The sequence below is a fragment of the Papio anubis genome, chromosome 1 (assembly GCF_008728515.1).
Source record: "Papio anubis isolate 15944 chromosome 1, Panubis1.0, whole genome shotgun sequence".
Taxonomy (NCBI): domain Eukaryota; kingdom Metazoa; phylum Chordata; class Mammalia; order Primates; family Cercopithecidae; genus Papio; species Papio anubis.
Window position 1 is genome coordinate 47,029,848 of NC_044976.1, and position 23,482 is coordinate 47,053,329.

Consider the following 23,482-nt stretch of genomic DNA (forward strand, 5'->3'; position numbering starts at 1 on the left):
GCAAAAAATGAAAAATGGCCTAAATATCTAACAAAAGGGAAATGGGTAAACAAGTTATGTTTTATCTATATGATATAATATTAGCCAGTAAAAAATTACTTTTTTCAAAGACTATTCAATGGCATGGAGAAATGTACATGAGAATTCTTCATTACACAGTTCAGATGGGGACCCCAATGACAAAAAGTGTCTAAAACTGTAAATATAAAATTACTTCAATTTTGTTAAAAATATACCAAAAATATATAAAAATTTCTCTCTTTTGGTGGTGATGGGTTATTTTCTTTATGCTTTTTCTTATTTTTCAAATTCAAAAGTTTCCAAATAAATAGCATTAAGTTTATAATAAAAAATGAAATGTTACTTATAGAAATTGGTCTTCAAGATTTTTAACTACAATAAAAAAGGTATCTAGAAACAAAATATATGTAAAATCTCAAACATTTCGTTTTTATTTTCCTTTTTCCTGGTGAATTGCACTAATTGTTGAAAGGAAATTCAGCTTTCATGCAATATTAGAGTTGACAGTAAGGGCAAGGCTTTGCAAAGTTTTAAGAGTGTCTAAATCTGAGGTTCTTTGAGTCCCAGCTTCAGGCTTCTGGCCTTCCTGGGAGCTTCTTTTTTCTGATCCCAGTTCACCTACTCTTCTGGTTCCCATTTGTGGTGTTGATTCCAAGCTGGAGCGCCAGGTCAGACCAAGTCAGTCAACAGGTCCAGCACTGGTGGGTCCTTGACCCGGGTCACTTGATCCAATCCTAGATTTACTTCTTCTGAGGGCTTCTTGACTTACCTGCCCATGCCCCATGTTGACTACCCTATACATCAAAGTCCATCTGCATCCAACCTCTTCCAACCTCCATTTACCAACCCCCATTTGTACACAGAAATGATTCTTACAACGGAGAAAGTTCATCTGCACATCCATATGCCCATCCATCCATCTATCCATTCCTTCACTTAGCAAATAATCACTGGGTACTTAACTCTGTGCAGGCACTATGCTGGATTCTTGGGATGGAGAGTTGACTCAGACACTGTTTCTACCAAGTTTCCCAGCCATGGAATAGAAAAAACAAGGCACTCATGCTCACTGACCTTTCCAAGCCCAAGCCAAAAAATGAGAAATGGCCTAAATAGCCAACAAAAGGGAAATGGGTAAACAAATTATGTTTTAACTGTAAAATCCATGTAGAGCAGACACTTGTGCTGCCTGCCCCACATCTCAGCCCGCCTGACTTAGTGCAGTGTGATGGACAGTTCCATGCCCCGGGTCTGCATCCCTCATCAAATGGATCTCAGCTGCCTCAGGGATCCGCCTTGCAGAAGAGCAAGGGGACTTCACACCCAAGGGGGCCATCCTCAACTCCGAGGGGAGTTTTTAAATCATCACTTAGAAAGTCCTGAGAGGGATTGAGGCCCCTTTCCCCTTAGTGATAATTAGCTCTTTAACACACCCTTCCTGTTTTTTCTCTCTGTTGGTCTCTCTTTTGCCTCTCCATTATCTCTGCTTCTTGGTGTCACCTGGCATATAAACTACTTGCTCTCAGTTCCTTGTCGCAGTCTCTGCTTTTGGAAGAACCCAAACTAAGATACCATGGTAAACCTTACTAAGGAATGAATGAATGCTGATTTCATAGTGAGAAGAGAGAAGACACTCTTGGAGGTGAACAAATGACCACCTGATGTTGATAAAGACCCTGTTACATTATTAGTCAGTTATAATGAGGGGCCACATTATCCATTTATAATGTATGTCAGGGTGTTGGTTTGACTGACTTAGAAATACTAAGCATAAGAGTAATGCGGATATGACCGAGAACAACACCTACCCTCTATGGGACACTTCCATTTGGTCTTTATTTATATCCTCTCATCATCCGCCCTTCACAACCTTCCTGTAACCCAGACATTAATTAATCTCATTTTAAAAGTGAGTAAACAGGTTCACAGGGATGGCTCAAGGCCACATCGTGGCAGAGCAGGACTCTAAGTTTGATCTGTCAGACATCAGTTTCCAGACTCTTGTGCCCACATCTCTGCATGAGTCTATTACAACATCCAGTCAGAGGCCCAATTTTCCATCTGCTTGACAAGCAACTTATAATGCACACCCTTGAAATCAGGGTATGCTGTCTCATGAGGTCTAGGTCAGCCATAGCAAGCCTGTGCAGGAAAGTCACAGTAAATAAGACACGGTCTGTTTACTACTCACTGTTAAACAACACTTAAGATAAAACATTGCTTTATTTATTCTGTTTGGCAGCTGAAGTGTGCTCCATGGTGCCTATTGCACGGTGATGTTAATTAGGTCCTCAGTACTGCATCTCTTGTATGCAAGGTTCGTGGTGTCACCAGCTCGTCTCGCCTCTCCAGAGGTCTCTGGTTCAGCATCAAGTCTGAGGACAGAAAGAATCTTTGGAAGGCAGGAATCACCACCAGAGTTGCTGAACTAAGTATAAAACTTCACTACCGTACAAAAGTTAGCTGGGCATGGTGGCGTGCACCTGTAATCCCAGCTACTCAGGAGGCTGAGGCAGAAGAATCACTTGAACCTGGGAAACAGAGGTTGCAGTGAGCCGAGATTGCTCCACTGCACTCCAGCCTGGGTGACAGAGCAAGACTCCATCTCAGAAAAAAAAAAAAAAAAAAGAAACTTCACTACCTAGTCCTCATTCACAAGCATTAGGGCCTAGCAACCTGACATGCACACCAGGGTCAGTGTAAGATCATTTTTAGGGTAGGCAAGTGGGTTGAAGGGGGTGTTCCTAGAGACCCAAAATGGCAGAACTGGAGGAGCCCTTAGCGATCACCTACTTCAACAGATTCCATTTTATAGATGGGAAAACTGAGGCTTAGAGAGGTACAGTGACTTTTCTAAAGTTATATAAATGGTAGGAACAGATAGAGATTAGATTCCCGGTCTCTCTGATTCCAGTTAAGACTCCTAATGGATCATTTCTAGGCCTCTGTCCCTGCTCCTGACAGTCCTCACTTGTTCCCGTCCCCTTCCTATTGTATGGCTACAGAATGGATGCATGCAAAGTGCTGCCTCTAGTAGGAACTCAGAGAATGCGAGTTCTTTCTCCCCACTACATTCACCTTCCCTGAAATTCCTCAGAGTAATCCTGTGGTTTAGAAAGAGCAATCATTCTTAATTCCATTTGGTGGGTGAGGAAGTTGAGGTTCAGAGAGGGGAAATGACAGCAGCTGAATTAGGTTTAAATCCAGGCTCTGGGTTAGTGCTCTTTCAACCAAACCACATGGCCTCCCTAAGGATAAATGAATAAAAGAAAGAATGAATACTAAACTTAGAAAAGAATGTATTAAGGCATGTCTGACAAATGGGCTTAATGTTTGAAAGTCCCCACACCATGTATGTGCTTTTCAGTAAAGGCAAAGTCTCGAGTTCCGTGGAGCTGCTCTTTAGGCCAGAGCAATGAAGTACGGTCATGCGTTGCTTAATGACAGGGATATGTTCTGAGAAATGCACTGTTAGGTGATCTCATCGTTGCGTGAACATCATAGAATGTGCTTATGCAAGTCTAGATGATATGGCCTGCTACACACCTAGGCTACGTGGTATAGCCTATGGCTCCTAGGCTACAGACCTGTCCAGCATGTTATTCTACTGAATGCTGCAGGCAATTATAACACAATGCTTGCATTTGTGTATCTAAAAAAATCTAAACATAGAAAAGGTACAATAAAAATATAGTATTATAATCTTATGGGACCACTGTCATTCAGGCAGTCTGGCACTGGCTGAAACATTGTTAGGTAGTGCACGACTGTACTTATTTCACAGCTGTCCACCCTTCACTTTTGACCACCATCTGGTATTCGACCTATGTAGGGCAGGCCCTCAGTGAGTGCTTCTGAAATTGAACAGAAACAAACCCCCCGGAATCATGGAATTTCAGCTCCAGGAGCACTTTGGAGAGGTATTAGGGGTGTTAAGGAGAACTGCCTCTCCCTTCTTCATAACACCACATGAGCAGTCTTTTTCAACTTTTAGTAAAGGCTGATCTGAAGAAAAAAAAAAAGAGAAAAACAGACAGGAACACAAAGCTCAAATACAGAAAAGAGACCTAAACACAAGGTCACCTGGAGATAGAGTCTGAAAAGGAGACTTTTGGTGAGCTCTCCACCCCAGAGGGACTGGCTTGGCTGAATCAGCCAGGATCAGCCTTCACTGGGACTGGGAAGGAGGAGAGGTGGCCCTGACATCGTGCTGAGCACAGTCCCTGGGAGGCTGGGGCAGAGGGGTGATCCATTAATATGGATGAAATGTCAAGAAAGTAGACAGAATTTCAAACAGCAGCTTAACCCAGGACCTCTGACTATGAGTAGATGTAAAAAAATCTGCTTAGACTTGACAATGATCTGTCATCTAATATTCAGTAAAAACATTCACAACTGAACAAACTTATGCATTTTCACACACAAATATAAAGAGGTTATTCAATAAGATGTGCACATAATGGTAGTACACACGTACACATATCCTCAAATACATCATAGTCAATTTATCTCTTTCACCTGTCTTAGTCTCTCCCCAGCTTTCTCCTTTGTTCTTTTCTTTCCTATGGATACTATTAGCCTAAAGTCTCACAACTTCCTGTGCGGGCCTATAACCTAGGTTTGCTCCACTTTATCCAGAAGTTTCAGGGTTGCTTATTTGTGAACTTCTGGAGGGAGAGAGAAAAGGAGGGGTGTCAGCATCACAAAAATGTTCTGCTCTGAGCAGGCATCCTCAGTCTCATTCTCACCACCAGCAGCAGCAGCAATAGCCACAAATTTCTCTGTGAATGGCTTCTCTCTCTCTGGCCTTATGCTAAGGCCCTGGGGCCCCAGAAATGAGTAAGACTGTTTTTGGCCCTCTCTAAACATCTCAGTCCAAGAACAATGGAAAGTTGAATTGGGAAGAGAGCTGATACACCAAAGTGAAATACCAAAGCCATTACCAAGTGTCAAATGAAATGTTTGGACAGTGGTTCCCTAGAAGCTCAGGGCCATTGCACCAGAAAAGACTTCCTGAAGGAGGGGTCTTGTAGAATCAGCGAAAATCAGGGCAGCAGAGAGGAATGGGGAGGTGCCTAGCAAACACAGATGCTTAATTATTTGTGTTGGATAAATTAGTGATGAGAAAGTTCAGGTTAAAAACATGGATGAAGTAGGGACCTTTATGAGGTCTCGGAAGAAAGAAAATATTGGAAAATATTTTTCAAAATACTGTACTTTCCCATTTATCTTCTCAGTTGATCCTCATGATTCTCTTTTTCTTTTATTTTCGGTTGAGGAGTATGTCGGTTGAAGATTATGTCAGTTGAGGATTATGTCTCCATATCAAAGAGTAAGAAACTGAAACCAATTGAAGCTCTGGGATAACTCCATCCAGGGCAAGAGACTTACGTAATGTCTAATACAGCCAGGCAGTATCAGAGCTAGGAGCAGAACCCAGTTTCCTAATGGCTACATCTTTAAATCCATTTGACTTGACAATTTGAGTTCTGGGAGTTGAGGATAGACTGTGGCTTGGGTTAGAGGAAGAGGAAGACTTTGGGATATTTACTGGGAAAACTCCCTCTAGTTGGTGACACAGCACCCTCTTTATAATGCAGGAGTGTGGGAGAGGTGGGTTAATAGAAGGAGTTGGGCGTCCTTTGCCCTACCCCATCCTAATATCCCGGCAAAGCACCTCACTTGTTACAATTCTGAGGGTAGCACCAATCCTGCCTGTTAAGACAATCATTTCACAGCAGTTGTTTCAAAGGAAGAGACTCAGGCATGGAGGATGTATGGGGACACCCAGCTGCAAAGGAGACCGCCTAAAGCAAGGCTCAGGGGAATCAGGCAAAATGAGGTCATGCACAGGAACAAACATAAACCAGTGAGCTCCCTGAGGTGGAGGCTTTTTATAACCAGCATTAAATATTTATTGTACTGTCAGTCTTAGGATTGTACCCAAAAAGGAGGAGGGGAAAACGAAAAGAACACAAGCATTAGAGTCTGATGACTCCCAGGCTCCTCCACTTACAACAAGCTGTGCAACTTTGGGCAGATTCCTTAGTCTCCCTAAGCTTCTGTGTCTTTAGCAGGGAAATGAGGAGAATAATGCCTGCTTCATGGGGGTGTTGTGAGGATTGTATGAGATCATGTAAGACAAGACAATCAGTACAGGGTCTGGAGCCAAGTAAGCACTCATTCAGGGCAGAACAGCAGCAGTAACAGTAGCAGCTGCAACGGCAGGAGAAGGAGGAGTAGATTAGTAGTAGCAGCAGTAGTAGCAGCAATATCCACAATAGTAGTGGTAGCAGCAGCAGTAGTAGCATTAGATTAGCAGTACCAGCAATAGCAGCAGAAATAGTAGCAGAAGCAGCAGCAGCAGCAGCAGCAGTGCAGTAGTAATGGGAATAATAGTAGAAGTAGATTAGACTAGTAATAGTAGCAGCAGTAACAGTAATAGCAGCAGCAATATTTTTACTAGTACTAATAGCAACAGCAGAAGTAGTAGTTATTACCACACCAGCAACAGTTGTTATGATTATTGTTATAGAAAAAAGGATCTAATTGCCTTGAACTCTGAAAAAGAATTTAGCCTTCAGGAAACTGTTGGAGAATTAAGTAAATCTGTCTCCTCCATCTCCCCGTGGACACTGGGGCCTTGAAGATCATCCAGGACCTCTGACTCCAAGTCTAAAGCACTCTACCATACCATGCTGCCTTAATGCTGAGTTGGAGCATAATTCTGTGGTAAAGGAATCCATGGAGAAAATCTGAGTTGTGGAATGTCTCAGAGAGGCTGAGGTTTTGGGAAGATAAATCCATAATTAGGATTCAGTTATCAGGGTGAGGTCAGGATAGAATTTTGGATTTGAGATTTCGTTCATTCTTTCTTTTATTCTGCTATAGCTACTGAGTGCCTCTGACCTGTCTGGAACCATTAGGTTCTATGGGAGGTGTGAAGACAAATAAAACCTGAACTTTGCCCTCAAAGACATTAAATGATAGTGTGGGAGGTGACAATCACCTGAGTGAAAAATTAATAAACAGGCCTGGCGTGGCGGCTCACGCCTGTAATCCCAGCACTTTGGGAAACCCTGGGCGGGTGGATCACAAGGTCAGGAGATCAAGACAATCCTGGCCAACATGGTGAAACCCTGTCTCTACTAAAAAAATACAAAAAAATACAAAAATTAGCTGAGCATGTTGGTGCATGCCTGTAGTCCCAGCTACTCAGGAGGCTGAGGCAGGGGAATTGCTTGAACCCAGGAGGCAGAGGTTGCAGTGAGCCATCACGCCACTGCACTCCAGCCTGGTGACAGAGCAAGATTTCATCTCAAAAAAAAAAAAAAAATTTGATAAACAGATGAATAAGCAAAGTGTTAGGGCAACCAAGAAAAGAAAGCAATTAATGACAACTGCTAAGACTGGGAGGATGTCGTGAAGTTGGGACACATGAGCTAAGTCTTGAATGATGAGAAGGATTTTCTTAGTTAAGAGGAATAGAGATGTTGGTTGGAAATTAGAGAGAACAAGCAGGCATAACCAGTGGGATTTGGCAATTGAACAGAAATGGGGTGTGAAAGACACAAAAGTTGGATGATATCCAGGCTCCTGGCTTGGCCAGTTAATTTGAAAGAAGTACCACAAAATGGGATCATGTTTTCTGGAGCTCCTGGAAGCTTCCAAGCAGAGAATGGGTTAACAGGAGAGCATCTGCGGACAGGGAGGCCATTCCAGCAATTCAGGTAGGAAATAATGGTGGGAGTGCTAGGAGGGAAAGCATGGGAAGGATAGAGGAAGGGAAGTGCACAACAAACCTGCCAATAGGCATTATTGTCCCATTTTAGAGATGGGGCAAGTAAACTGCTTTAAATGATTTATAAGATTATTAGCAAGTGGTGGAGCTGAAATTAAAATTCAGGTCTGTCTGACTCAGAGTCACTCCATAATACTACTTGAAGGCAGACACATCAAAGAGGCAGAAGCAATGGGACTTGGTGGTTGTCAGCTGTGTGAGGAGAAAGACATAAAGGAGTTAAGGCAAGGGCAGGGCTTCCAACCTGAGCAACTAGAGGGAAAAAGAGAATATTAATCAAGACAGCTGATGCCAGAGAGAGAAGCAGATTTGGACTTAAGATTGACATGGGGTCAGCTAAAAATAGATCCCAGGTCTTTAGGGGAACAAGTAAATTTTAAGCACTAAGGAGCTATAATAGGCATCATCAGGATGACTTTCTGGCTTGGTCGGGCTTAGTGTTGAGGTTTGGGGCTGAACCGAGAGACAGAGAGGTGTGATAGAGTTGTGTTTGTATCCAGGGTCCACGTCCTGTCCTAGTTCCTTACTGGCTGTGGACCATGGGCATGGGACTTAATCACACTAATCTGAATTTCTTCATCTGCAAAGTAGAAAAAACAAGCCCTGACCAGCATACCACCTGAATTTGGTGTATGAAGACAGACATGTGAGTGCCTCGGGGAAGTCCTGAGTTTCAGCTGGCAGAGCAGATCTGTATGATTACTTCATAAAGATGATCCCTGAGATGTTGCATGCCAATCAAAGTAACATAAAATGAGTTTCGTATATATCCTGGTAAGATTTGTTTGCTATGATATTGACAAAACATGCTATCTTGTAGAACCTATTTCCCCTTTCTCTTTTTAGTCTAGTCATTTCAGCCTCACATGAAGTTGGGTGAATATCATGTTCAACACTGTCTTCCCATTTGTTCAGAGTCCCAACTTCCAAAGCCTCTTTCCCCTCCCTCAAGGGTTCAGGGTTTTTGGGTGACCCCACTCTCACCATCCCCACTATTCATTCCACACTCAGTGAGCACAGACTCTGCTACATAATGTGTGTTAAGTGCTAAGGCCACAGAGATGAATAAAACCTAGGTCCCTAGCTTGACACTGATCCCTCAGTGTGACTGCCTTTCTTCTGGACACTCCTCTCACTCTTGTCCTCGACTCAGGAAGCATTTGTACTTCTGTCTCTACGTCATCTGGGAATAAGAAAAGCTTTGGCTCTAGAGAAGGGATTTCCAACTCTAGCAAGCAGATGAGAGGCAGACCAGGGGTGAGGATGGTTTGAGAAAAGAGTTTTACTGAGTTCGAGGTATTTTGTAGATGTTACTATATTCAATTCTCACCACAAATATAGGAAGTAGATATTAATCAGTCCCTTTTACAGATGAGGATCCTGAGACTTAAAGAGATTACATTATTTGCCCAAAGCCATACAGCTTAACAGAAGAGCTGGGATTCACACTTAGGTTGGCCTAACTTTAAACCTGGGCTGTTCCTATTTTGTTATGTCTCCCCTCTTCTTTCTGGCCCTGATTCATTGGCTAAGCTCAGTCACAAGGTAAAGGACTTCTTTAGTGCTCAGAAGGCAAGAACTTGGAGGAAGAATTCCGAACAAGAAATGAGGGACATAGTAGGCTTATTTCGCATACCCCAGAAGGAGGAAGTGATAGGGAACCAGAGCTAGATTATCTGCTTGGGGCCAGTAACCCAGAGTGTGTCAGGATGGGCCCAAGAACCCTGCTGAGATTCCAGGGTCCCTGGATAATCTGGCAGCCTCTGCATGCCAAGTGATAAATGGGCCCCTTGTCTAAACTCTGCTCTCTGGAGGACTCTGGAGTGGCTAGAAGAAAGTCAGACAGATGTATGGGAATGAGAGATAGGAAGAAGGCAGGGCTTCAGCAGCAAGTGCTAAAAAGTCCTGAAATCATTACACATTTTTCCCAGCCTGTAAACTTAACATGCTTCCTTCCCCTCTGCCTATCCCCCACTACCTCTAAATGATGCCATTGTTTACTGTTTACTTGTTATTCTGCTTTAACCTGTTTCTTTTTTTGATGTGATTTTACCTGGAGACAAGTGGAGAAGGCCCAGCACAAAGTAGTGGAAGGGGAGCAGTGTTTGAATCCAGGTTCTGGATTCAAGGTTCTAGAATCCAGGTTCTAGACACGTGAGTGTAAAAAAAAGGTTTTTACCTTTAAGATTCTCATTTTTTCTCATCTTTGAAGTATAGAAAATGATACTTACCTGATGGGACTGTTGGGAACATTAACTAAGGCAATGGATACAAAGGCATCTAGCACAACACCTGACACACAGTGTATGTTCAGTAAACATTTGGATGTATGAATCGATGCTGCACAAATGTTAATCGGCCTACACTTCCATAGTTGGCTCTGTTCTTACTACATAGAAAAAGGAATTGGGTTCTCTAAGGCAGGTCTCAGGTGTGTCAGTTGAGTTACAGTGAAAGGATCCCAGTTCTTTCTGTACTTACCGCCCCTGCCTCCATTTAAAAGGCAATAGAAAAAACTTCTAGCTAAAGGCTCACTGTTGCTGCTGCAAAACAAACATCATCACCAGCCTCCTCTGCTGCGGGCTTATCAACGAAGAAACTGGGTAATCTCCAGTTTGTCTGCTGCAGCTGAGGGTAAACAGACTTTTAGTCCTGTCTCTGCACCTCTCAACTGATACAGAGCAAAACTAGCACTGCATCAGTATGGAGAGTTGCGTGAGAGCCAGGTAGAGACCTGGCATGATCCCTCTCCTTCCCACCCCTACTTTTTGCATAGTTGCCTGTCTCCTCGGAAATGCACACAACACTGGTTTGGTGGGCAGCTCCACCCACCTGTGGCTCTAATCTAAGACAGACGTGGCTAGACAAGAAGATAGGCTGGCGCGCCCCCTGCTGGAGCCAGGTGGGCTAGCAGCCTCTGGCTGATTGTACACCTCTGGGTGCTGTCCTCCATCTCAGTGCTGAAAACCTTTCCCCTCTAGCTTGAGGTGATAGGTATAACCTTGTCCAAGAAAGCTAAGGAGAAGCTGAGCAGGCCAAGACCACACAAAGGGCTGCTGACAAACCCTGGTCTCTTGCCTAGCCCTTGTTTTCCTGCTCTGCCAATGTGGAAAAGCAGATAGTTCATCTTGCAAACACACCCCCCTACAGGCTGCCTTATAGCCAGTTTTTTTTTTTTTTTTTCCTCTCTCTCTCTCGGAATGGGAAATTTTAGCAGAGCCCATATGCTATGATTCAGAGACAGTTAATATCACTGTGTCTAGCATTAAGTACTATACTGTACACTCCATTTGCTGACATCCAGAAATGTAACATCCTGTCCCATGTCATCCCAGTCCAGAGAAATGACATGAGGCGACGCTTTGGAGCATCCAACTTCCAACCCAGCATCCTCCTAGAAAGGGAGTCCCCTCTATTTCCTCCCAGACAGATGTCGTTCAGACTCTTCTTGCACTCCTGTGGTGATGGGGAGTTCATGGTCTTCCAAAGGAGCCCATCCAGTGGTTGGCAATTCAATTCACTAAAAGTTTTCCTCATCCTGAGCAGAAATCTATCTTACTGAGACTCACTCCCCAGATTTGGTTATTACCTCTGGACAACACGGAACAAGTTTGCTTCTTTTGTCCAATGATGTCCCTTTAACTTTTTGGAGACTGTGATCTTTCTTTCCTATTCACACTCACTCTTATTTTTTATTTTAAACAATAAACTGCTCCATTCCTTTCTAATGGGGAAGGATTTGCAGACACTTCACTTTCCTAGTCATATTCCAAATGATCAAAGCTACCATTTAGTGAGCACATAAAGATTTTTGCCTACTTTTTCCACACCTAAGTTTATTAAACTTTCATAACTATTACAGCAAGGTAAGTATTACTATGACCATCTTTCAGGCGAGGAAACTAAGATCTAGAGATGTTAAATAACTTGCCTAAGATCACACAGTTTTAAAGAAATAGAAGTAGGGTTTGAATGCAGAATGAGCCAAAGTTGCCTGGATCCAAGTTTTTGCTCTTAAATCATCATTATACCTGCTGTTTGTGTAGTCTATGATCCAATTAATCAATGTAGTTTTAAATATATGGGCCAATATATGATCACAACATTATGGAAGTGACCTGGCCAAGGAAACATGGATCCAGACTATTGTCTCTCTCATTTTATGCACTCTGCCTCTTTTCATGCTATCTAAAATAATGCTATCATTTCCAAAAGACTGACACACTCTTGGTGCATGCCAAGCTGGTTGCAGTCAATTAAACTCCCTGGGACTTTGACACGGGAACTGCTGGAAATCAAGACTTGACTGTTGTCCCTTATTTTGATAACAAAGTCCTTGACCTCAAAGTCAGGGTTATACCAGTTTGGGGGTTTGCCTGTTGGTTCTTGAGCAGTGGGAGACCGAAAGGGAAAGGTGCCAAGAATGCTCAGAGGAACAGAAGAGCTGCACAAAACACTTTATTTGTGTTCCTATGGGCAAAACGAACCCAGGGGAGAGGCTGTATGTACAACATGACATTTGTAGCCAATCAACATATGGCTCTTTGTTATTATTTCTGAAAACCAGCATGCAAAGGAGAACAAGTTTTGCTTTTGATTTTTGTAGCAAACTTCAATAATCTCCAACCCAAACAAACAAACAAACAAACAAAAAATGCTTTAGTGGAGCTTTGTGCTAAGGGCTTTTCCTCCCTGGAGCCTCCCTGCCTCTCCCCGTCTTCTAATCCTCATTTCCGGGAGGTCATTTTAATTAGCAGGCTGTCATGGTGACTCAGCCTGCTGTTTCTACAGACAGGAAGGGAGCAGACTCCCCTGGACCCATTCATCATACAAAGGCACTTTACTCTTCACAAAAAATGCACAATATTTAGCTTGCTACACCTTGGGAATTGCTACTACCATTTTATTTTATCATTCCTCCCTGCCTCAGGGTGCATCCTTGTGTCTTTTGCATCTTCCTTGCCTGGCAATCACACTTTCCTCATTGTAGATTAGCAATGCCCACATCTTCAGGGGCCACGCTTAATCTCTGTCTCCTGGGATCTGGAGACTAACCATAATAAACCTTTTAAAATGAAGGACCAGTGCGTTTTTGTCTTTGGAGCTAAAATTTTAATTAAACTACCCAGGAAATAGGGAAATAGCTCTCAGCACAGTTTTCTAAATCTGCATGCTGGGGTTTGAGGGAATAAGGAAGCATGCAGCTTAGATACAGTGACCATATATTTAAGTCCACTGTGATTTCAAAAATCCTGTCCCATTGTTCCCTAGGATGCATTTGCCCTTGGGTTGCATGTGTTGTTGCTGTTGTTTTGGATCAGAAAATACAAACACTGCATTTCTAAATCTGTAAACAATCAAGCCTATTTAAAAGGTAACCATCTGCAGTAACTATAAAACTTAAAAATGTAAAGTGGCTTTGAAAGAACTGACCTGATATGTGTCAAGTATCTTAAAAGGGATGTGTAGGTTTTCCTCATCTTGGAAGATCTCTGTGTTGTAGAAAATAGCATCTGTGCTCACCTGGTTCCAGTCTCCTATTTTGTTCCTGAGCTTTTTTAGCTGAAGGCTTACAATTGATTTTCCATTGGAAAAAGGGAAAATCAATGATGAAGTTTCTCATTGTATCCCTTCCCTTTCAATAGCCTATGCATTAATCCACAAATCCTCGGAAGCTAAAAAAGAGTGATTAATTTCATTCCCCAGCAGAAAATGCACGCTCCTGTCCCCATAAGACCTCCCAGGACTCCGTGTCTTTAAAAAGGGGTTGAAGGGTCTTTGTGGTTCACTGAGCTCTTCTTGTCCCCTTTGCCGTTGGGGTAGTTGCTGGCTGGGCCCCGCAGGAGTGGGTGCTTGTAAGGAGGGGATTTTTCTTTCCTGCAAAGGGGGAGATAACAGAAAGAGAGAAGACAGCACATATACACACTGTGATGAAATCATTTGTGTGCATGTCTATCTTCCCCACTGGACTGTAACCTCCCAGGAACAGTAACCTGGTCTTCTTCCCACAGACACTAAAGGTGACAAAGACCAGCAGGCATTGATACTGTCTTCAAGTTGCTTATAGCTTAGGAGAGGAGACAATTGCATAAAATACCTACACAAAACAATAACTATAATATGTGTCAGGAAGTGGTTAGTGTCATAAATATGAGAATCTCTTGAACTAAGTTTGAATTCAAATTGAAGAAGAGGATTTGGAACCCATCAAGCTCTGACCTTGGCGCACCCATTTTTCTTTACTGTTGATGAGTCATGAATAAGGTAAAGACAGAATAGGTGGCACCACATAAAGGGACACCTTGCCGTAACATACCCTCCTTCCTTAAAGGAAGCCTCACTGCCTGAAAATCCACATTCATTGAAGAGCCTTGCTAACATAACAAGGCTGCCAGAATAGGTGAGATACAGCTAGACATCAGTACCTATTAACACCCTGGAGCACATGCATGGGGTGTAACTTATGGGCAATGTGATCTTGAAGCAGTTCCTTACCTTCTCTGGACCTCTATTTCTTTATTTCTAAAATAGGAGAAAAATTCATGTCCTTCCTGCCTCATAGGCCCTGGTAAATGGAGGTTGAAGAAGAGCTTTGTAAATTACAAGGTGCTATTCATCTGTCATTGAAGGATGTTGTTCTTAACACCCAAACGGAGCACAGGACGTAAATATGTTTTTACGGGGAGAAAGAGGAGGCAGGCCCAGGTTTGGTCATAGTTGGGGCAGCCATGGGGGGATGGTGGCAAGGGGACAAGTTGTGCAAAGGCTAGAGAGGACTGTGAATATGCAGAAGGACTTAGGGAGGGTGAGCTAGGAAGGCAAAAAGCCATCAACCAAAGATGGGGACATAGAGAGTGCAAGGAGCCACTGGAAGGCAAAACATCCCATACCTTTAGGTCTCTGCAGAGGCTGTTCCCTTCCCTACCTCTAAAGAGGTAGAGGAAGAGCCCCACTTCCTTTGGGAAGACAAATTCCCAAAAAATAAGCTTCCCTCATCCCTAGGCCTTTTTAGCACTTTGTACATTTCATCACTCCTCCGCCTGCCATTTTCTAGGTGGTTCTTTGTTCATCTCTTTCTCTTATGAGATGATAAGTTTGATGTGTATGCTTTTTCTCTATAATTCCTGAGCCAAGTGCAGGTCTGGTATGGGGTAGGTGCTTGAGGAGTATTTGATGACTAGAAATGAACTTTCAGTCTTATCTTCACCATATCATTTACTCTAAACATTCTGGCCTTGTCATTGCTGTTGTGTGAAGTCAGGGACCCTTAACAGAGGGACCAGCTGAAGCCATGGCAGAAGAACATAAATTGTGAAGATTTCATGGACATTTATTAGTTCCCCAAATTAATACTTTTATAATTTCTTACACCTGTCTTTACTGCAATCTCTGACCATAAATTGTGAAGATTTCATGGACATTTATCACTTCTCTGATCAATATTCTTGTGATTTCCTATGCCTGTCTTTACTTTAATCTCTTAATCCCATCATCTTCGTAAGCTAAGGATGTATGTTGCCTCAGGACCCTGTGATGATTGCGTTAACTGCACAAATTGTTTAGGCCCCAGATATCGGGGGAACCCGCCCCTAATAATTCAATGTGAGTCCTTTTCTGCTTTCCCTAAGTGTCAGCTGTTCTGAGAAATAAAGGAAAAGAGTACAAAAGAGAGAAATTTTAAAGCTGGGTGTCCGAGGGAGACATCACGTCGGCAGGTTCCGTGATGCCCCCCAAGCCACAAAACCAACAAGTGTTTATTAGTGATTTTCAAAAGGGGAGAGAGTGTACGAATAGGGTGTGGGTCAAAGAGATCACATGCTTCAGAAGGTAATAAAATATCACAAGGCAAATGGAGGCAGGGCGAGATCACAGGACTGGGGCAAAATTAAAATTGCTAATGAAGTTTCGGGCACACATTGTCATTGATAACATCTTATCAGGAGACAGAGTTTGAGAGCAGACAATCAGTCTGACCAAAATTTATTAGGCGAGAATTTCCTCATCCTAATAGGCCTGGGAGTGCTCCCAGGGGACCAGGGCTTATTTCATCCCTTATCTACAACCATAAAAGACAAACGTTCCCAGAGCGGTCATTTTAGAGACCTACCCCTAGGAATGCATTCTCTTTCTCAGGGATGTTCCTTGCTGAGAAAAAGAATTCAGTGATATGTCTCCTATTTGCTTTTGAAAGAAGAGAAATATGGCTCTGTTCCGCCCAGCTAGCAGGCAGCCAGACCTAATGGTTATCTCCCTTGTTCCCTGAACATCACTGTTATCCTGTTCTTTTTTCAAGGTGCCCAGATTTCATATTGTTTAAACAATTTGTGCAGTTAATGCAATCATCACAGGGTCCTGAGGTGACATACATCTTCAGCTTATGAAGATGACGGGATTAAGAGATTAAAGTAAAGACAGGCATAGGAGATCACAAGAATATTGATTGGGGAAGTGGTAAATGTCCATGAAATCTTCACAATTTATGTTCAGAGATTGCAGTAAAGACAGGCATACGAAATTATAAAAGCATTAATTTGGGGAACTAATAAATGTCCATGAAATGTTCACAATTTATGTTCTTCTGCCATGGCTTCAGCTGGTCCCTCCATTCAGGGTCCCTGACTTCCTGCAACACGTTGCCTTGGAATGTGTCTTGTTAGGTCCTGCTTCTGGCTGTTCTCTACTCTATTCCCCAATGTGGAATACCCTCTCTGCCCTTTCTATTTCATCAATCAAAATTCCATATGTCTGTTAAAGCCAAGTTCAAGTGCCACTTCCTCTCTGAAGCTTTCTTGGGACATGCCTGCCAGCTACAAAATACTTGCCAGATTTTGTAGGAGAGGAACTTCTGCTTGGGTCTAACTTTTCTTTAGTGTGAAGGGGTCAAAGTGGGTAATTTTGGGGGCTTTCTCAGTTCTACCACAGCTCAGTAACACTCATGAATTATTTAGAATTTAATCTATGCTAGGCCCTGCACCATGCACTAAGGATACAGAAGTAAGTAAGACTGAGGACACTGAAGCTAGCAGAGAAGCCAGACATGCATAGAAGCTATGACAATACACCACAGGACACACCATGCTAGAGGTATGTACGAAACACAGTTAGGAGCTCAGCAGAGAGGAAGCAGCTCTGTCTCAGATGGAGAATACAGACAAGGAAACAGAAGGTGTGATATTTGAACTGAGTTTTGAATGATAATTAGGAGCTCACCATCTACAAGCAGAAAGGGAGCTCATTCCAGCAAGAGGAAAAAGGATGTACAGAGACATGAAGGCAAGAAAACAGCTAACTTGTTTGGGCTGAAGCATAAGGCACAAGGTGATAGAAATCAGGTGGGATAGACAGGGTGCTCATGGGGGTGGAGGGGTGTAGAAAGTAGGAAATGAAGTTTAAAATGTAGGCCAACGTCTTGAATAGCAAGAAGAGTTGAAATATTACCCTAAAGGTAATGGGGAGCCATGGAAGGTTTTTGAGAGAAGGCATAACCTGATACATAGTTGAGTACTTATACACTTTTCAGTATTGTTTGTTATCTTTACATTTATACTTGCCTTTATCCTCCACAAATCTGAGCTCACAATGGGCAGGGACTATTTATAATCCTCTAGCAGTTGGCACAAGGACTGGCACATAGTGGGCTCCAGTGTGTTGAGGAGCTGATAAGCCCCCTTACACACACATACAGCCATCATAACCTCTCCCTGGAGCCAGGCCCTCCAGCCTGTGAATGAGCCTGAGTCCATCTCTTGCTCAGAGACCACAATCATGCTCTGTTTACTGACAGAAGCACATCTGCCCTGTTCCTTCTTCCTGTCTGATTTTATCCCCTTTGCTGGAGCATTTGGGGCTTATGACTGTACCACTGTGTGCTAAACAAAATGTGGGGCCTCAGCTTTGGTCATCAATGCCATGCCCCCGAGCCTGAGCTCTTGTGCCCACATTGCTGCCCCTCCCAAGGGACCCTATCTGAAGGGTGGCCCAGTATCCAATGATGCTGGCAGGTTTCCACCAGCGTGTGAGCAGAAAGTGACATATTGTAATTATCCATGGAGATGGGAGAAAACAAAGATTAATTTTGAGTCAAAACATGTAATTTTCCTTTAAAGCCGGAACTGCTCTTTCACTTAAGCTATTTGATGCTTGGGTGGAAAATAATACAAAAAAGGGGAAGTATTTAAAACCCAAATTAGAGCTCAGAGTCTTGTACCCTCCTGGGAATTCATTTTTAAAGGATTACTGACCAATCTAGAGCTAAGTGGTACTCACAGTTTGATGAGGCAGAGGTGTGTGCATAGGGAGGAGGTTATTAATTTTTTTCTTAATTTAAGGGTGGGTGCATTTAGCTCAAGTCCTCAAAACTCTGAACTCATGAGGAAGGAGCTCTCTAGATCTTTTCTGAAGAGGGCTCCAAAGCTCAAGGCAAGGAAGTGCCATGAACAGTTAAAGTCTGGGCCCTGAGATCTCCCCTGTGTCCTTTAGATCTGTATCAGGGTTCCATCCTCTCCCATCTCCAGGAACTCTTCACTGGTAGACACTGAATACACTGCACTGCAGGGTGAGGGCCTGTGCTCCAGTCCTGGCTCTGACCACATGACTTTGACCAGCTCCTTCTGCTCCCTAAGTCCCCATGTTCTCATCTGTATCATAGAGACTAGAGGATCACTAAGGTCTCCCTGAGTGTCAGCACCATTTCATTGGTATATGACAATGCAACATGCAAGGAAAAAAATGATTAAGGATGAAGATAATTTTATTTAGGCAGAGGACCTGAAAGAGATAATCCCCAAATTAACTTGTAAATGAGATTCTAAGAATTCTTTTGAGTTTCATAAAGCTTCAGATGTTTAAGAACTTTAAACAATCAAGAATGACTTCTAAGAATGAACTGGGCATCTTCCTCTAGAGGTGAACTCCTCAGAGGTAGGGGTCATGCTTTAATCAGCCACTCATCCCAGCACTTCTTTCCTGTCAGGGGCCTGGTATAAAGTGTTGCTTTTCCTGAGTGAATGAATGAATGAATGTATACATGCATGTATGCACAATGCAGGACAGGCACTTCAGGGGCACAAGTAATAGACGTGATTCTCCTGCAAGAGTTTCTAATATGCCATGCACAATGGGGGTGGGGGCACAAAGACCCCAGATGATTTAGAAACAATCTGAGACAGGGTATCAGAATGTCTTGTCATGAAGATGCTATGACATGGGGCTCAGAGATGTATGACTCATAGCATTGTGGAACATAGGCCCTGAGACATCACCCAACCAAATAAGTCAAAGGACTTGCCCTAGGTCTTGATGAGCTGGTTGGAAATCTGGGACTGGAGGACATGAAAACATTTATTGAGTATCTACCAGCTTCTGGGCACTGTGCTAAGCTTGTATCCATTCTACAAAACCATATTTAGATATCATTGTTATTAGCCCCATTCATAGGTAAGCAGAGAAAAGCTTCAAGAGGCCAAGAAATTTGCCTAAGATCCTATAACTCACATGAGTCTGAGACAGAATTTGAACCCATGCTGACGAACTTCTACTTGAGGTGAACCTTAGCTATACTTCAATTCGGCTTTCAAATAATAAAAGCCTAGGAGCAAACGCTGGCTCTCCCAAAAACTCTTTGTCCTTGGGCATCTCACATCTTCTCATCGTCTTTCTGAGTCTCCTTTTCCTTATTTGTAAGATGGGGAATATAATGTCTATGAGGAATAAATAATACAATGTACACAAAGTACTCTGTACAATAAGTAAAGTGATTTATATTGTTTTTATTAATAACAGGGTAGGGAGGAAGGTGCATCAGTGCAAAGGCCCTGAGGCATCCACATACATGAGCAAGGTCATGGCAAAGGTCAGTGGAAAGAATGGTCTGGCAGGAGCCAGGAGTTGGGCATTGTCATGTCCTTCAAGTAGGAGGGACCACTGAGGGAGTGGGAGGTGAGTCTAAGAGATGGGGCAGGGCCAACACATTCCAGATGCCATGTGATGTCACTGTCCTTATGCTAGTTGGGTTCACAGCCAGTGGTCATGGAAGTGCCCAGTGCTTCAGGCTCTGGCCAAGTCCTCAGACAGGATGGAGGCTCACCTCCTGACCTTCTCTCCTCAAGGGCCCTGCAAGTTGGCCCCAGAAGAGGACCCAAGGTAGAACTTCTCAAGGGTGTGTCCTCTCCAGCCCAAACTTTTACATCTTGAGGGAAGGAGACTATCATGTACTGACAGCACTGTGCTGGGTGCTTTAACACATATCTCATAATAATCATGTATGTGAGGACTGCTGTCCTCACTTTATAGACGAGGAAACTGAAGGATCAGAGAAATTCATATAGGAACCTCAGAGGATGAGGTATCAGGAGAGGTAGTGCATAGAAACACCCAAATTAATTTAGAACAATGACTGAACCCAGCTCCCAGCAAGCCCCATCCCTGTGGATTCCCAAGTTAGAACCAGGAATGTGACCTTGCCCTCACTGTCTGACTTCTTAATGATACTTTCTTTATGCTCAGGAAATATGCTCTTATGCCCCAAAATCTATGTGGCAGGGCCAGGATTATCTTTCCTGCTGCACAGATGGGATGCTGATGAGTTTCAGCAAGAGGCTAAGGGAAGTTGCCCCTGAATACAGCCAGTGGAGCAGAACTCAAGCCCAAACCTCTCTGCTCTGCCACTTACCGTAGTCTCGGCATGGGAATTGCCACCTTTTCAACCATGGGGTTCAGCCGATAATAGTCCAAAAAGGTTCTTGCCACGTTCCGCCCCAGCTTCATATCTGCAGGTGTGTGTGTTAAGGAGCAACTTTGAAAAGAGATTGAGACCGAGTGAAAAGAGGACTACTAATAAAAATAATAACAGTAATAAAAACAGTTACACCACTGATTGTTCTAAGCTTTTTGTATGTGCTCTCTTTTTTGATCCTTGAAAAACCTTAAATGGTAATCACTATTATTATCCTAATTTTATAGATAAGAAAACTGAGGTGCATCGCAGTGAGGTAATTTGCCTAAGGTCACAAAACTGGGAAAAGAAGGAGCCAGGATATGAGTCTAGGGAGTCTTACCCCAAAGCCTGTGCTAGTAGCTTTCAGGGTACAGCCCTTTGGAAATCACTGGGCTGCTCTGGTCTAGCCTCAGGTGGCTCAGGATGGAGCCAGGTAAGCAAAAACCCCAAGGGCAAGAGACATTGGTTGTATATAGACCAGTGCCTGCTTGACCCTTAGGGCTCAGTCATCCACTTTAGTAACCTCAGGCACAACGGTAAAACCCTGTGACCCTAAATCATGTTCCCATTGCACCTTGAAATTCCTCCAACAATGAATCTTTCTGGTAACGATTTGTGATTGTAAAAGCACAAACTTCTTGGGGAAGGGTCAATTTCATATTGACCATTAACACCTTAATATGAATGAGTACAACAATCATTATTCAACAACAGAATATCTTCTTTGTGTATTATAGCTCACATCTCTGGGCTTCATACATGTTATTTCCTCCGCTGAAGTTCCTCCCTACCCGCTCCTGCCTTCTCCTCAGCTAATTCATACCCCTTGCTTCTCTAATGAGGTGATATTTCTTTATTAGAGCCCTCCAGGATATTCTTCTCTCTTCCCAGAACTGTGATTGGTGCCCTTGTCCCACATTTTCATGACTCCTGAGCTGGCTTCATTCAAAGCACTTATCACTTATCTCACAGCATGGGAATTATGTGTTTACTCAGCTTAATCCTTAGCCATTCCTTCTCCCTCATCTCTTAGCTCTGAACATCCAAGCTGTCACTAACCCTTCTCCAAGACACCTACCATCTCTTGAATGTTTTCACTTCTTTCCACCCCCCTAGAATAGGCCAGCATCATCTTTCTCCTAGATTGCTGTCATCCTGTCCTAACTAGTTTCCCTGCCACAGAATTGCCCCCGTCTGGTCCATTTTCTACAGTGCAGCCAGAGGGATTCTGCAATGCAGCTCTGAGTATGTCACTCAGCTGAGTAAAACCCTTCAGTGGTTCTCAGTTGCCTTCAAAGTCCAAATCTCTGAGCATGATTTACAGTACTGTTCATAGTCAGGTCCCTGATTATTTTCTCAACATTATGCTTGCTACCTCCCACCTACTCCCTTTGCCCTTCACATTCTGGAAACACTGAGCTTCTTCTGCCTCCAGGCCTGTGCCCCATACGTGCCATCTTTCCAGACCACTCTTCCTCCCTTCACATGCCTTCCAGGGCCCACTCCTTCTCAGCTTCAAGAACTCAATTCCGTTGTCACTCTACTGGATAAGTCTTCCTTGGCTGTCCTTGCTGGGACAGGAGTCTCTCCTAGGTTTTCCCACAACCTCTTCTTCCTAGCCTGCACCAACCAGAGCACTAATCATACTGTATTTTACCTGTCTCTTCTTTTCAATAGCCCCTTTTAGCAGGCAAGCTCTATGAGGCAGAGGTCATATCTGTCTTATTCATCACCCAAATACCCATGTACTCATCTGACAATAAGTATGAAATATATATTTGTTGAATTAACAAATCATAGCTGGCTGGGTGCGGTGGCTCATACCTGTAATCTCAGCACTTTGGGAGGCTGAAGTGGGTGGATCACCTGAGGTAAGGAGTTTGAGACCAGCCTGACCAACATGGCAGAACCCCATCTCTACTAAATACAAAATTAGCTGGGTGTGGTGGCACATGCCTGTAATCCCAGCTACTGGGGAGGCTGAGGCAGGAGACTCACTTGAACCTAAGAGGCGGAGGTTGCAGTGAGCCAAGATCACACCATTGCACTCCAGCCTGGGCAACAAGAGTGAAACTCTATCTCCAAAAACAATAAAAACAAACAAATAAATAAATAATAGCTAATATTCATATAATGTTTAATATGTGCTAGGCAATCTTTTTTAAAAATATACTTTAAGTTCTGGGATACGCATGCAGAACGTGCAAGTTTGTTGCATAGGTGTACATGTGCCATGGTGGTTTGCTGCGCCCATCAACCCATCATCTACATTAGGTATTTCTCCTAATGCTATCCTTCCCCAGCCCCCAACCCCCTGTCTGGCCGCGGTGTGTGTTGCTCCCCTCCCTGTGTCCATGTGTTCTCATTGTTCAACTCCCACTTATGAGTGAGAACATGTGGTGTTTGGTTTTCTGTCCCTGTGTTAATTTGCTGAGAATGATGGTTCCAGTTTCATCCATGTCCCTGCAAAGGACATTAACTCATTCTTTCTTATGGCTGCATAATATTCCATGGTGTATATGTGCCACATTTTCTTTATCCAGTCTATCATTGATGGGCATTTGGGATGGTTCCAAGTCTTTTCTATTGTGAATAGTGCTACAATAAACATACGTGTGTGTGTCTTTATAGTAGAATGATTTATAGTCCTTTGGGTATATACCCAGTAATACAATTGCTGGATCAAATGGTATTTCTAGTTCTAGATCCTTGAGGAATTGCCCCACTGTCTTCCTCAATGGTTGTAATTTACACTCCCACCAACAGTGTAAAAGTGCTCCTATTTCTTCACATCCTCTCCACCATCTATTGTTTCCTGACTTTTTAATGACTGCCATTCTAACTGGTGTGAGATGGCATCTCATTGTGGTTTCGATTTGTCTTTCTCTAATGACCAGTGATGATGAGCTTTTTTTCATATGTTTGTTGGCCGCATAAATTTCTTC

At 43.2% G+C, this 23,482-nt stretch overlaps 1 protein-coding gene across 8 annotated transcripts in view; it reads right to left on the bottom strand.

The window, feature by feature from the left end:
• Positions 1-1,977: 1,977 nt before the first annotated feature.
• Positions 1,978-23,482, bottom strand: part of AGBL4 (ATP/GTP binding protein like 4) — a 1,449,848-nt gene continuing 1,428,343 nt past the window's right edge. For 5 of the 8 annotated variants that reach the window (XM_017956149.3, XM_017956028.3, XM_017955895.3 and 2 more), the window contains 2 exons: positions 20,493-20,589; positions 12,264-13,699 (listed from right to left, as the gene is read on the bottom strand). In XM_017956149.3, the coding sequence (XP_017811638.1) occupies positions 13,579-13,699; positions 20,493-20,589 (218 nt within the window). In that variant the 3' untranslated portion in view covers positions 12,264-13,578. Of the gene's footprint in view, positions 2,397-12,263; positions 13,700-19,570; positions 19,934-20,492; positions 20,590-23,482 lie in introns of those variants that run through there. The other 3 variants (XM_017956133.3, XM_017955945.3, XM_017955920.3) reach the window with 2 other exon arrangements.